This window comes from Podarcis filfolensis, assembly GCF_964270895.1.
Source record: "Podarcis filfolensis genome assembly, chromosome: 1".
Taxonomy (NCBI): domain Eukaryota; kingdom Metazoa; phylum Chordata; class Lepidosauria; order Squamata; family Lacertidae; genus Podarcis; species Podarcis filfolensis.
The window spans coordinates 20,351,235-20,364,551 of NC_139604.1; the positions used below are offsets into that span (position 1 = coordinate 20,351,235).

General features: G+C 41.1%; 1 protein-coding gene across 2 annotated transcripts in view; it reads left to right on the plus strand.

Moving 5' to 3' along the window:
* Positions 1 to 9,107, plus strand: part of ITGA6 (integrin subunit alpha 6) — a 66,875-nt gene extending 57,768 nt beyond the window's left edge. Inside the window, exons 25-26 of one of the 2 annotated variants that reach the window (XM_083627395.1) lie at positions 467 to 596; positions 5,112 to 9,107. In XM_083627395.1, the coding sequence (XP_083483521.1) occupies positions 467 to 574 (108 nt within the window). In that variant the 3' untranslated portion in view covers positions 575 to 596; positions 5,112 to 9,107. The remainder of the gene's footprint in view (positions 1 to 466; positions 597 to 5,111) is intronic. The other variant, XM_083627394.1, reaches the window with a different exon arrangement.
* Positions 9,108 to 13,317: the final 4,210 nt, after the last annotated feature.

Below are 13,317 nucleotides of genomic sequence, written 5' to 3' on the forward strand. Positions count from 1 at the left end.
GTTGCCCACACAAAAAATGGGACACAGAAATTCCATCAGAAACCTTTTTATACATAGGCCAAAAAAAGGGGGGGTTGTCGTCACAGTCACTCCCTCTTTAAAACACCCGTTTGATTTCTCATAAAAGTGAATCAGGTTTTGTTTTTTGCTAGAGAAAACAAACATTATGTGCTTTCAACAGTTCCAGTCTCATGCACGGAGCATTTATATCCGGTTCCCCATATTTTTTAAAATTAATATTTGCCAGCCTGCTGATAATGTATAATGTATATAACTGAAGGGTGAAAACAGCAAGTGGCAAAGCCAGCGATGGAAAAGTCCTACTGCAAGCAAGTCAGCTTCAAAGGTTATTGTGACATAATTGGACGGATATTTTAACATGCACATACATCTGGTTCACCTTTTTTTTCCTTTTTGCTTTTCACATTAGTCCGTACCATTGACTTAATGCCTTGCTTCCTTATAGTGTGGTTTCTTCAAGAGAGATAAGAAAGATCATTATGATGCCAAATATCACAAGGCTGAAATCCATGCTCAGCCATCTGATAAAGAGAGGCTTACTTCTGATGCATAGTATTGATCTACTTCTGTAATTGGTAATTGATCAGTTTTTTTTGAATTTGTTAGCTGCTGCGGGACATGCTTTTTGGTTGTGGTGGCTAATGACTGGAAGCTTGCTGCATCTGTTTCCATTAATTGCTGCGTTTTCAAAATATCAATTTGCACTTGCTTATGTCGTTTATAACCGTCTCTCCCTCTCTCAATGCACGAAGACGCAAATCCTTTCGTCAATTATTTTAAACAGCTGTTTACTTGTGCGTTCTTCCTTGAAATTCTGAAGGCTTTCCGCCTAAGGATGGCAATCCAGCTTCTCAACATGTAGGCTCATGATCCAGGTGACAGATTGTCCCCATGGAGCTATGTTATTCTGCTATGGAAAAAAAGGAAATGTTCTAAGGAGTCCCTGGGCTCCGTTCTTCATTGAGAAGATGGGTTCTATCAGGAGCAAGCTAGACATGATGTTAAAGGCATCTGCACACTTCAATATGCAGATTGTAAAAAAATGGAAATAGCATCATCTGGAAAGAAGAGGGGATGATAGACAGATAATTTATTATGGTCAAAGACCAGCTCGCATAACACAGTAAAAACAGTGTTCATAAAGATAAAATATTCAATCAGAGCAGATTGCAGCAATAGCTCATGAGTTAAAACTGAGATATATACATACACCCATACAACTGAGATTTGGGCTACCATAAAAATTGACCCTGAGGCACCCCAAAGGACGACTTCAGCATTTCCCTAGTAAGCTATTTTATTCTAGAGGATGATCTGTGCCTACAAATCTGGGCGCAGAATCTGGCTACCAGCCAGGTCGTCTTGTGATCTTTGCCTAAGAGGAGAGAATTAAGTTTAGACTCGTCTGAAAGATTGGCGAGCCTCTTCAGCAAAGGATCAGTGGTGTCTCTACGAATCTCAACATAAAAAGGACACCTAAAAAAATATGTTCGGGGCTTTCTATTTCCCATAATGGAGAGGGGATGATAATTGTCAGGATCCCTCCGTTCTCCGAAGTTGCTGTTCACCTTGGGAGGAAATCCCTCGCTGTGATTCCTGCACCCACCCTGGCCAAAGCAAATGCGAGCTCCAGAAGAGGGATTTTCCGCAGCAAAGGAGGAATTGGTTAAATTACCCCTCCCCACATGCTGCAGTCCCAATAATGATCAGTCCTAGCCCTATGGCTGATGGCTATATATTATTTTTAATACCTTCACATTAAACTAAATGCAAAAGTTGAATGTTCTATATAGTTTGGCCCAGTGGCAAGCTTTCCCGAAGGCCACCTTGACCAACCACAATGGATCTTTCTCTACAATATGTAATAGAGGATTGGATGTGTCCTAGACTGAACTCTGGATCCACATGGACCTATGAGGATTTGACCTCCTGCCCCATGTTAATGCGTGTGGATCCTAGGACATGTCTGAGAATCCTCTGCAAGGTGCTGGGATTCTGTAGCTGCCTTAGAGGTAAACTGCTGTGGGAAGGGAAATTGTGGAGCCAAGCTGCCATTCATTGGCAAACAACGAGGAGCTAGGTAACTCCAGCTCGCTCACCTAGATATAGGAGCATTTTCAGATGAGAGGCTTGGACAGCCTTGGAACCTCCTGTGCTGTTTTGTTCGAATGTGAGTTGATAGCATGAGAGAGAAAGCATGAGAGACCTGAATAGAAGTGAGCACCCATCCCAACTTTAGCTTTCCCACTGAAACATGAAGCAAGAAGCTCTAAGCCTGTGTGTGTGTGAAAATGGTTTTCTTCCACTGACTGCGGTGCAAGTTTCCATATAGGTAGTTAATGAAGCTATTAGAGGTGGTTCGTTTAAACCTGCCTGTGGGTTCTTTCAACATTAAAAACAATCGCCACTATGGCATTAGCATTTTAAGGTTTTACTTCCCCAATCCATCATATAGCTAAAGCTGCAATCCTGGACCCATTTACCTGGGAGAATGCTCTGCTGAACTGAGTGGGACTTTAATCTGAGTAGACATGTATATGATTGTGGTGTGTGTGTGTGTGCGTGCGTGTGTGCGTGCGTGCGTGCGCATCTGGATTGTGGGCTGTGATTGCAGTCCACAACAATTAAATCAATGTGAGATTTGACATAGGCTTCAATATAGCATGAGCCATACCATATATAGATTGTAGGATTCTACATATGTTTTGCTCCTGTGCTCAGAAGTTCAATAGCTTTATTAACCACTAATGCATGCCGAAAGCCTTTATTGCTGGTACTGCTTTTTCTCGTAAAGGGCTGTTCTCAATTTGTCAATTTCTGTGGGAAGTTTATGGTAAATTTTGAACTTCTGTTTTCTATCCTTAAATATGCATTTCTCCTCTGAAGCCTGCCTTCTGCATGATGCCGTGTGCTGCTGCGAAACCTGAAGTCATATTTAAATAAATATTGTATTCTGCTTGCTGGATTGCCAGGACAACCACTTTGATCTTTAATGAGCAAAAGCATTACCTCTATAAGAAGCTGAAATGAGTCATTTGTCAGACAAAATGAGCATTTATCTTAGGTTCTGAGTCTGTTGAACAATCTCAAGACTCAGGCACTGAGGGGCGGATTCAGAGGCCTATGAGCTTCTAATCTGGTGCCCATTTGCCATGAGTGAAAAACCGGAGGCAAGATAATGCCTGCGGATGTTTGTGCTAATTCCCTGTATCCATAGGTGGTCTTCAGATCTCGTGAGATTTGCAGAAACCAATCAAAAGCACCATTAAGCAGAACATTCAACATGCTGAACAGTGAGATCCCCAGCCAAGCTCAGCTTGAGAGACTAGAGAAAAAGGCCCTTCCTGCGTGGCATGCACTCTCAAGACCGACAGGTCCCAAAGTTCCTGCAGGCTTTTCTCATATACGTAGGCGAGAGGAACCAGAAGGGCCTGTCATTAGAAAAAAGGGACATCTCAAGGACATTGAGATCCCAGGGAAACTGGTGATGAGATTTACAGGCCCATGGGAGTAAACGAGTTAGGCTTCTGGCCTCCAGAGTGCATACCCTGTTTCCCCGAAAATAAGACAGTGTCTTATATTAATTTTTGCTCCCAAAGATGTGCTAGGTCTTATTTTCAGGGGATGTATTATTTTTCCATGAAGAAGAATACGGTACACATTTATTGTTGAACAAAAAAAAAAGGAAATTTATTACCTGTATACGGTACAACGCCTTACGGTAGCTTCGGGGGCCTTATATCCCGGGGAGGCCTTATACAGTGGTACCTCGGGTTAAGTACTTAATTCGTTCCAGAGGTCCGTTCTTAACCTGAAGCTGTTCTTAACCTGAAGCACCACTTTAGCTAATGGGGCCTCCTGCTGCTGCCGCGCTGCCAGAGCCCGATTTCTGTTCTTATCCTGAAGCAAAGTTCTTAACCTGAAGCACTATTTCTGGCGGAGTGTGTAACCTGAAGTGTATGTAACCTGAGGTACCACTGTATTACAGCGAGAGGCAAAACTGGAAGTAGGTCTTATTTTCGGGCGATGTCTTACTTTCGAGGAAACAGGGTAGAATAAGCAAGGCTACCCCCCCTTCCCTGCAGTGATGGAAAACAGTGCCTACAGGGCATGTATTATTAATTATTTGTCTCTTGTGTATTATCAACGCATGCCCTACTGTCGTGTCTGGCGGCTGCAAGTAGAAATCGGGCAGCTGGGGGCGAGAGTCAGCATTCATACCAAGCTAGGAGGGAAGGCACTGGGAAGTAGCAAGACTGAACAGCCTCACTCTTCCACCGAGTAGGATGTAGCTTAGAAAAGTGGGGAGCCTTGCACAAGAGAAGTTTTCACTGCTGGGTGCCTTTTGACCTGGTCTTCATCCTCTTACTTCATCCCTTGTGAATCCTCAGTTCGTGCTAGAGCAGGCATAGGCAAACTCGGCCCTCCAGATGTTTTGGGACTACAACTCCCATCATCCCTAGCTAACAGGACCAGTGGTCAAGGATGATGGGAGCTGTAGTCCCAAAACATCTGGAGGGCCGAGTTTGCCTGTGCTAGAGAGTTGGGTTTTTGTTTTTTGGAGGGGAGGGGAAGAGTTAGGTTTCTGCCTTTGTATCCAAACTGGCACAAAGTGAGATGCCATTCCCGATTCTGCCCACCTCACCCCCGAGTTCTGATATCCAGAACTTGAAATCAATATTTTGCTCTGTTTGTCACTTAAGAAATTCCTCACCACCACCAGAGACCATATTTGTGAGACCTTGGCTCTACAGGGAACTGTTTTCATAGTTTACTAATATAGGATTATTAATCCAGAATCCACAAACTCAACTTTTATATTGACAACATACAGAGTATAACTATGTTGGCTCAACTTTTTTCTTTTTTTAAAAAAAGTATTATTTTTATAAGGTAGATTTGAGATTAATGGAAGTGATTTCTATTTACCTGCTTGGATTGCGCTCTTTGCCGACTCCTGCTGCTGCTGCTGCTATATTTGGGGTGCTGCATTTTGCCTGTTCTCTTTAAAGGAAGGCTTGTCTGTGTTCTGCCGGCGCAAGGACGTAACCGCACATCTAACTCCTATCTTGGATTTCCTTCCCCTATAGTGTGGGTTCTTCCAGCGTTCCAGGTACGATGACAGCGTCCCACGCTACCACGCTGTAAGAATTCGGAAAGAGGAGAGGCAGATCAAAGAAGGAAAAACTAAAGAGAATTATGCAAAAAAACAGTGGATCACGAAATGGGATGAAAACGAAAGTTATTCCTAGGGATCACCCCTGAACTGAAGGCTCATTAAAAAAAAAAAAGTGTATTTGACTCACATGATGGAAGGTTGGAAGTCCTATGTAGAGAAACAGCTGCCTTAAAAAAAATATTGTTACTTCTATACGAAAGCATTTTTTTGTTTTACAGACCTAACTTTGAAGACTGCTTAAACCAATCTACATGCCTTATCTAAAATGTCCAATGTTCAAAAGCCATTTCAGTTTTAATCGAAATTATCAGGCAGGAAAGGAAGAGGGGAGAGAGTCTGTAGAGGGAAAATAATCTCAGGCTGCTCTGTCTCGGTCTGGAATGGTTGAGCCAATTGTGTGGGAGAGGCAATTGTCCAAGAGCTAAATAGAGATGAAGTAACCTGAGATATGTGGCTTATTAGAACTCTCCTGCGAGAATTTGAATTCCAACTGCATGTTCGGTCCTGTCTCAACCTGGCTAACCTTCTTGCCCTGTTTTCTTGCATACCTGAGCAGCTAACCTATGAAAGATACTATGATCATTTCCCTAAACATGGGTGCTCTTTAACATTTCAGTTCATTGGTCTTTTGTTATTTAAATCTGTGTCTTGGTGGGAGGGGATATCGCCTTGCATGGAACACAACGTCACTTTTTTTGTGAGGAGAGTCCAGCCACACAACACTACACAGACACATATACGGTATAAGACTTGAGTGTGACAGATTGGCATTGCCTACCTCTCCCATTTGTGGTTGCAACTTCCCAGTGGTAGCAAGCCAAGCATTAACTTTGGAACATGCTTTATATTTCCTGGTTTTTAGGGGCACCCCAGCCCCCCCAAAAAACCCTGGAAGATACTCTCCCTTACTCATGCATATGGAAGCTGGTTGTAAGTATTCACTTGTGAGAGACACTCTGCAAATGGTCGCAAGTTTATTCCTTCCCATTTCTAGGATTAAGCCATGGCACTGAAAATAGGTTGTAAACTTTGATGGGAGTCTGCTAAAATCAAACCTTTCACTTTGCCCATGTAAGTAAAGTAACGGGTTCTTTCATTTGGCGGGGAATGTATGGCTTGGATTTTGAAAGGCTTTTTTTTGTTTTCGTTTTGTAACCCCCCCCCCCCCCGCATGCAACAGAAGCAAACGTTTCCCGACATTTTGTCAAGCTTTCGTACATTTGGTTGGTTGTTGGGTTTATTTGTTTTTTGTTTCTGCCAATACATATGTATGTGTTCTTGTAAAAAAAGAAGAAGTAGGCATTCAAGAACCGATGCAAATTGGTGTGGCTAAATTTCTAAAGGAGAGGTGAAACTTAGCTTGGTGTGGAAGTCATATTCATGCAAAAGCCATTCCTTTTGTCTATGAATATATGGAGAATAGGGGATGTTTCTCAGTAGTGAGAGCATGGCGCTTTGCATGCGCTTAAATAGGGTTGCCACATTAACCAAAGCTGGGGTTTTTTAAGTGTTTCTTAAAAAAAAAAAAGCAAGCCCTCCTTGCCATATGTCCAGGTTTTCCCGATTCATTTTGCCACTTCAGGAAAAATCCACCCTAACTCCATTTTGCAACCCAATTCCCGCATGTGTCCACGGAAAACCCGGACATATGGTAGCCCTAATTTAAAGGCACTCCTTCCTTTAACTACTGTACTGATCCTACTGTGGCAAAGGGAGGGGAGTTTTAAAATTACTGCCCTGCCACCCGAAAAATCACCACCCACCAACATGCATAGCGGCATTGACATGTGTACGTCAGGTAATTTTGAAATCTCCAACAGTGCAATTGTATACACGTCTACTCAGGAGCAGGTCCTGTTGAGTTGCATGGGTCTTACTCCTAAATAAGCATCTATACGATTGCACCCTAAATCTGCTAATTCCTTGTCCTAACTCTTGTGCGCAGCCATGGTAGCCAGCATTATCTTAAAATGTGCAATAGGCCATCTTTCAATCATGCTTTTTAAAGATCAGTTTGTGTGCCCCTGTTGCTCACACCAAATATACACAGGTTTGTTTTTCAAAGCTTGAATATTGGTTGTACTTTTTGTATATACTGTAAGTCATTCCTATATATTTATTTTTACCATAAATCTTTGTCTTTGACTAACTGTTAAGCCAAAGATTTTCTTTTTTTAATGAACTTTAAATATAGTGAGCAATAGTGTGTAAGAGTTCAGGGTTTAAGACCGAACACTTTCCACCAGATGTGCCAATTCTTAAACCTTTGGATACCAACGACTAAAACATTCTTGTAAAATCCTTCTTTATACATATTTCTGATTGTGTAATAGAGGAAGTATTGTATCTTCTGAATAATTTGTGCACTAATGCATACCTGCAGATGTTTTATCTATAGAAGTTTTATATGACTAACTTATGTGGCAAGTGTTCCATGGGTGGGTGGGGGAATGAGGGGGGAGGTTTTCTAACTCTGTATTTCTGTATTTGCAACAAGATCAACTACTGCAAATGTTATCGCACTTGAAACAAAGGATAAGCTACGAATAAATTTAACTATGGATCTTCACCGGTCCAATTTAAGACTACTGACTAAATGTCCTAAATACCTAAATTTTGATTTTAAGAATAGTTCCATACAGTTTGATACTTGTGATTGTAACCAAGGTATTTGCTGTTGTTTTTTTTAAGCTACATCTCTATATATTACAAAAGCCCTCATTGGTACTGATTAAGCAAGGATCATAAATGTGCTGTAACATTTCTATATATGAAATATCAACAGAAGCTTTAATATGTGCAGATAGTTTGAGATTGGGTGAAAACTATGCAAACCTTTAAATATCTATTGTCAGGAACCAGACTCTATATGCCTTACAGTTACACTACAAAAAAATAAAATAAAAATAAAGCGCTAGCTGCTGGTGATTATTGTCCTTTCCAAGGCTGTCAAGTTCAACTTCTTTCATTCCACCTTGATCTGGGATCAGTCAGTCAGTAGAGCATGAAACCCTTAACCTCTAGAGTCGTGGGTTTGAGACCATGTTGGGCAAAAGATTCCAGTGTGGTGTAGTGGTTAAGAGCAGTAGACTCGTAATTTGGTGAACCGGGTTCGCTTCCCCACTCCTCCACATGCAACTGCTGGGTGACCTTGGGCCAGTCACACTTCTCTGAAGTCTCTCAGCCCCACTCACCTCACAGAGTGTTTGTTGTGGGGGAGGAAGGGAAAAGGAGAATGTTCACCGCTTTGAGACTCCTTCGGGTAGTGATAAAGCAGGATATCAAATCCAAACTCTTCTTCTTCCTGCACCGTTGCAGGGAGTTGGGCAAAATGAATCTATTTTCCAACTCAAGGCTTCATAGAATCAGTCTTCGGACACACACACAAAAAAGAAATAAAACTCTGACCACGCAGTTTATATAAAAAAGTATTATTCCCCCCCCCAAAAAAAGTCTTTTTAAAAAATTTAATATTTAAACTTATTATTGCCAAACCTCATTTACCAACTCCAGTGCCTCACAACGTATTCCACCAAATACTGCTGCTTTGTCTCAGCTAAACAGGGTCTCTTACAAGAGCCTCGTAGCAGCACTTCTTAAATCATTATCGTTCAGGATCCCACAGCCATGGGCTTTGAAACTTGAAAAGGCAGAACTTTAAAACACTACTGCATCTTCTCATTAAAAAAAAAAATATTCTGGTGCCTTGTCAAAAAAGGGGGGGGGCAAATCCATAGGCAATGCTAAATTAGGGCTGGTCTTTATTATAAAGTGTCATCTCAAGTCACGTCACTGGTATATATATTCATTTTATACATTGTCGCTAACATCAAATGTTAAATCATGGCTAAAAATCACCTGTGGATATTTGTATAAAAAGTGTGAAATAAATTTTGTATGAAAAGCTCTTTCTGTGATGGTGTATTGTGTACAACTTACACATTTTTTATTTCTGCAAACATGTAACCCATATTAAGTCTGGTTAGGGCCACTCCATACAGTATACAGCAGAAAACACAAAATCAAAACAGCTAAATTAAAAAGAAACAAACTTGAGATTCAAATTATAAAATGCTTGGCATAGCAAAAGATATGCTGTTCTCTAACCAGGGTATTTATGACTGTAGAGGCAAATCAAGAAAACCTATTAGTTTCAGACTCAGATTTAAACCGATTCCACCACTAAAACAATCTAAAGGTAATTCCTCCAATGGAGGATGAGATTCAGGAATCCTTAGTATACTATAGAAAACTATACCTTTCCTGTATTAAATATAATTCAATTTATAGATTATATAATTTAGGTTGCAATCCTGTTCACACTTACTTGGGAGTAGGTCCCATTGAACATACTTGCTCTTGAGTAACAGTGAACAGGATTTTCACTGTCAGCAATTCTTAACAAAACATACAGAATTGTCACAAAAAAAGGATGTTGGACGCATGAGTTACTATGTTATACAACGTGCTATACAATCAAAATAGAATAAGGGGCCAGGCCAAGACAATTACACCAACAAATTTTCTTAAGTGTTTAAAGTACAGTTTATTCCCAGATTAACCTTTATTATTTTCATATTGTATAGAAAGAAGGACATTTCCAATATGCGCAGGGAAACATCACAAATTATACTATGACCCTGGAAAGAAATAAGTGGGGATGCGCAGTGTTGAATGTGGACCACAAAATTCTACCCTCAGTATTAGCAGAACGATTAAAACCATGGACTTTTTTACGCACAAAGATCAGTTAAATGTTTAAAACAACCATCAGCTGAGAGAAAATGAGGGAAATTAGTGTTGCTTCTTTGGCTGATCGACAGTAGGCTGTTGATGCAGAAAAGGCTTTTAATACAGCAGAAAGGCATTTTTATGAGGGAAGCTTTTGAGGCAACACTGCATGGGACCAGTTCTGAGAGCCTGGGTAGATTACATAGGGCCACTTTGTTTCGGATTCTGAAAAATGCTAAATTTCACAACTCGGGGGAGGGGAGGGAGGTAAGGTAAGGTTGCCCATTTTCTCATTGGAAGGAAGTCTTAGCAAATTTAGCCTCAAAATAAATAATGCAATGGATGAACATTGCCAAAAAATTGTGTGAAATCAAACACTTTGGGAAAAGATAGAATGAATAATTCAGGGAATTATTCCTGACCATTAGGTCCAGTCGTGACCGACTGGAGTTGTAGCGCTCATCTCGCCTTACTGGCTGAGGGAGCTTCCAGGTCATGTGGCCAGCATGTCTAAGCCACTTCTGGTGAACCAGAGCAGCGCATGGAAACGCCGTTTACCTTCCCGCCAGAGCAGTACCTATTTATCTACTTGCACTGGCATGCTTTCGAACTGCTAGGTTGGCAGGAGCAGGGACCGAGCAACGGGAACTCACCCAGTCGCGGGGATTCGAACCGCCGACCATCTGATCAGCAAGTCCTAGGCTCTGTGGTTTAACTCACAGCGCCACCCGTGTCCCAGTTCAGGGAATACTTTGTGACTATTTTACCAGAATCAACAAGCTTGATTATTAAATATTTTCAGGAATGCAGCAAATAAGGACAATAAGGGGTGGGAGGGCAGGAACAAAGCTTTGCAAAAAATACTTTTTTGGAAATTGTTGTCGGGGGAGCGGGGAGCCTGGTATTTGATGGTCATGTCAGAACTGACACAAATTTAAAAGCGCAGGCAAGTCATGGAGCTCTGAAGAACACCTTGGGATTAAAAAATACACCCATGTATTTTGGAATTATAAATATCCTCAGGAACATGCCTGACTGGAAATCCTGCCAATGTTGGCTGATTATTTCCAAAAGCCCTTGTTTATACTTACGATCTATTCATTTATAATTTGCAGGGATTTCCTGTATTTAGAACTCGGTCACTTCAATTCAACTTTTAAACATTGCTTTTGTATGTTCTTTTGTACATTTCTGTTTTCTTACAAGTAAAATGTTTTTTTAAGTCCTGCTAAAAAAAAAAAGGAACCTCATACACAGTTTCAGTGGAACATTTTTTATTTATTTTTTGGTAAAGACAGGCATGGCTAGGCTGTTAGACACACCGCTATTAAGGGCCCCTCATTTTCAAAGAATTGTGTTAAGGATTACGAAACTTAATCCTATAGATGTACATGTGAAAAAGGACTGTAGTTTCACTAATGACAGATCAGGTCCCATGTTGTCATTATACCATTGCATTTGGGAGTTCCAGCCGGTTACGCAGCTATGCATAATATACTTATTAAATTAGCATGAATAAAAAAACAGATTTTACATGTCCACAATACAGTGGTACCTCGAGTTAAGTACTTAATTCGTTCTGGAGGTCCGTTCTTAACCTGAAACTGTTCTTAACCTGAAGCACCACTTTAGATAATGGGGCCACTGCGCCGCCGGAGCACGATTTCTGTTCTCATCCTGAAGCAAAGTTCTTAACCCGAGGTACTATTTCTGGGTTAGCGGAGTCTGTAACCTGAAGCGTATGTAACCCGAGGTACCACTGTATAGGAAGCAATTCTGTCATGCTGATTCCACATTTGACAGTTCAGGCAGGTCTCTTCAGCAACCAATAAATGGAAGTGGTGTTTGAGAATTAGCAGCCACTACCAAAGGGAGGAACCAACACACAGATACATGAAAATGGTAGTTATGCAGTAAGGTGTGGGTCTACTGCACTGCAGAAAACTACGGCCTTTACACAGAATGTGTATGTATTGCCTATGTAGTACTCAGTGTAAAGGATGGGGGGGAAGTACTCAGTAAAACATGCATTACTGTATGTTTACTAATAACTAAGATACTGACCAGGTTGGGAAAGTAATCAAAAAAGCAGACTTCAATGGAATAAACCATCCTGAAAGAATAGTCTCTACTACTCAAAATTAATCTTACAATACAATCCTACTCTGCTGAGAAGCGATGTCTAGTGAGAAGTAAATCCAACTGGACTTGCTCTCCGATGTGTATAGGGATGCATCTTTAATAATATGCTATAGATTCCAATTCGAACCGCTGCAACAGGGTGAGCTCCCGTTGCTCTGTCCCAGCTTCTGACAACCTAGCAGTTCGAAAGCATGCCAGTGCAAGTAGATAAATAGGTACTGCTGCAGCGGGAAGGTAAACAGTGTTTCTGTGCGCTCTGGTTTCTGCCACGGTGTCCCGTTGTGCCAGAAGCGGTTTAGTCATGCTGGCCACATGACCCGGAAAGCTGTCTGTGGACAAACGCCGGCTCCCTTGGCCTGAAAGTGAGATGAGCGTCGCAACCCCATAGTCGCCTTTGACTGGACTTAACCTTTTTTTACCTTATAGATTCCAATCCTGTCTGCCAGAACCGATTGCTCTAATTAGCGTAGTCAAATCCAAAAGACAAGGCTCCCACAACTGTAAGAGTTAGTGTAAAAAGGGCTGTATCTTCTATATTTTCTTTTGCATTGCCTTTTATGTAACTGATAACAATTCATTAGCACTGTTCTGTTTTGCATCTGGTCACCCTACTCCTAACAGTCCTCACCAAGTTCTCTTTTTAATCATAATCATGTTTATGCAGCAGTCGCAATGAATTCAGTGTGCCTTACTCTGTAGTAAGTAGACACATAAATACGCCCTAATATAGGCCCGCCTTCAGCAGAACCTTCCAGAGCAGCAGCCAAAAGCTGTTTTCATGTGGGAACTGGGTGTGTGTGAGTCTATTTATGATGCTATCCCCCACCCACACGACTGACACATCTTTAAACAGCTGGCCAACAACAAATGGGAAAGTTTAAACCTTTTTCAAAAAAATAAATGCAATGGTGAGAAAAACCTTATTCATGATTTTTAGCAAACAGAAAAAGGGTGCGGGAATTTCTGTTCTCCCCTTGCAGTGCGTAACAACATAATCCTATGCATGTTTATTTTGAAGTCCTACTATATTGTTCAGTGGGGTTTGTTCCCAGGTGCGTTCAGAATTGCAGCCAAAGTCACTCAAGACTGTACTCCTGTGCACTTAAGAATCATAGAATTGTATTGTGTACATTGCAAAAAAAAGAGGGGGATTGTTATTGTAGTTAACCACACATTAATCAAATATGGTATTTATAAAAACTGAGAGTACCTTTTTTCCTGTTTTGTTTCCCATATGGGTTTTA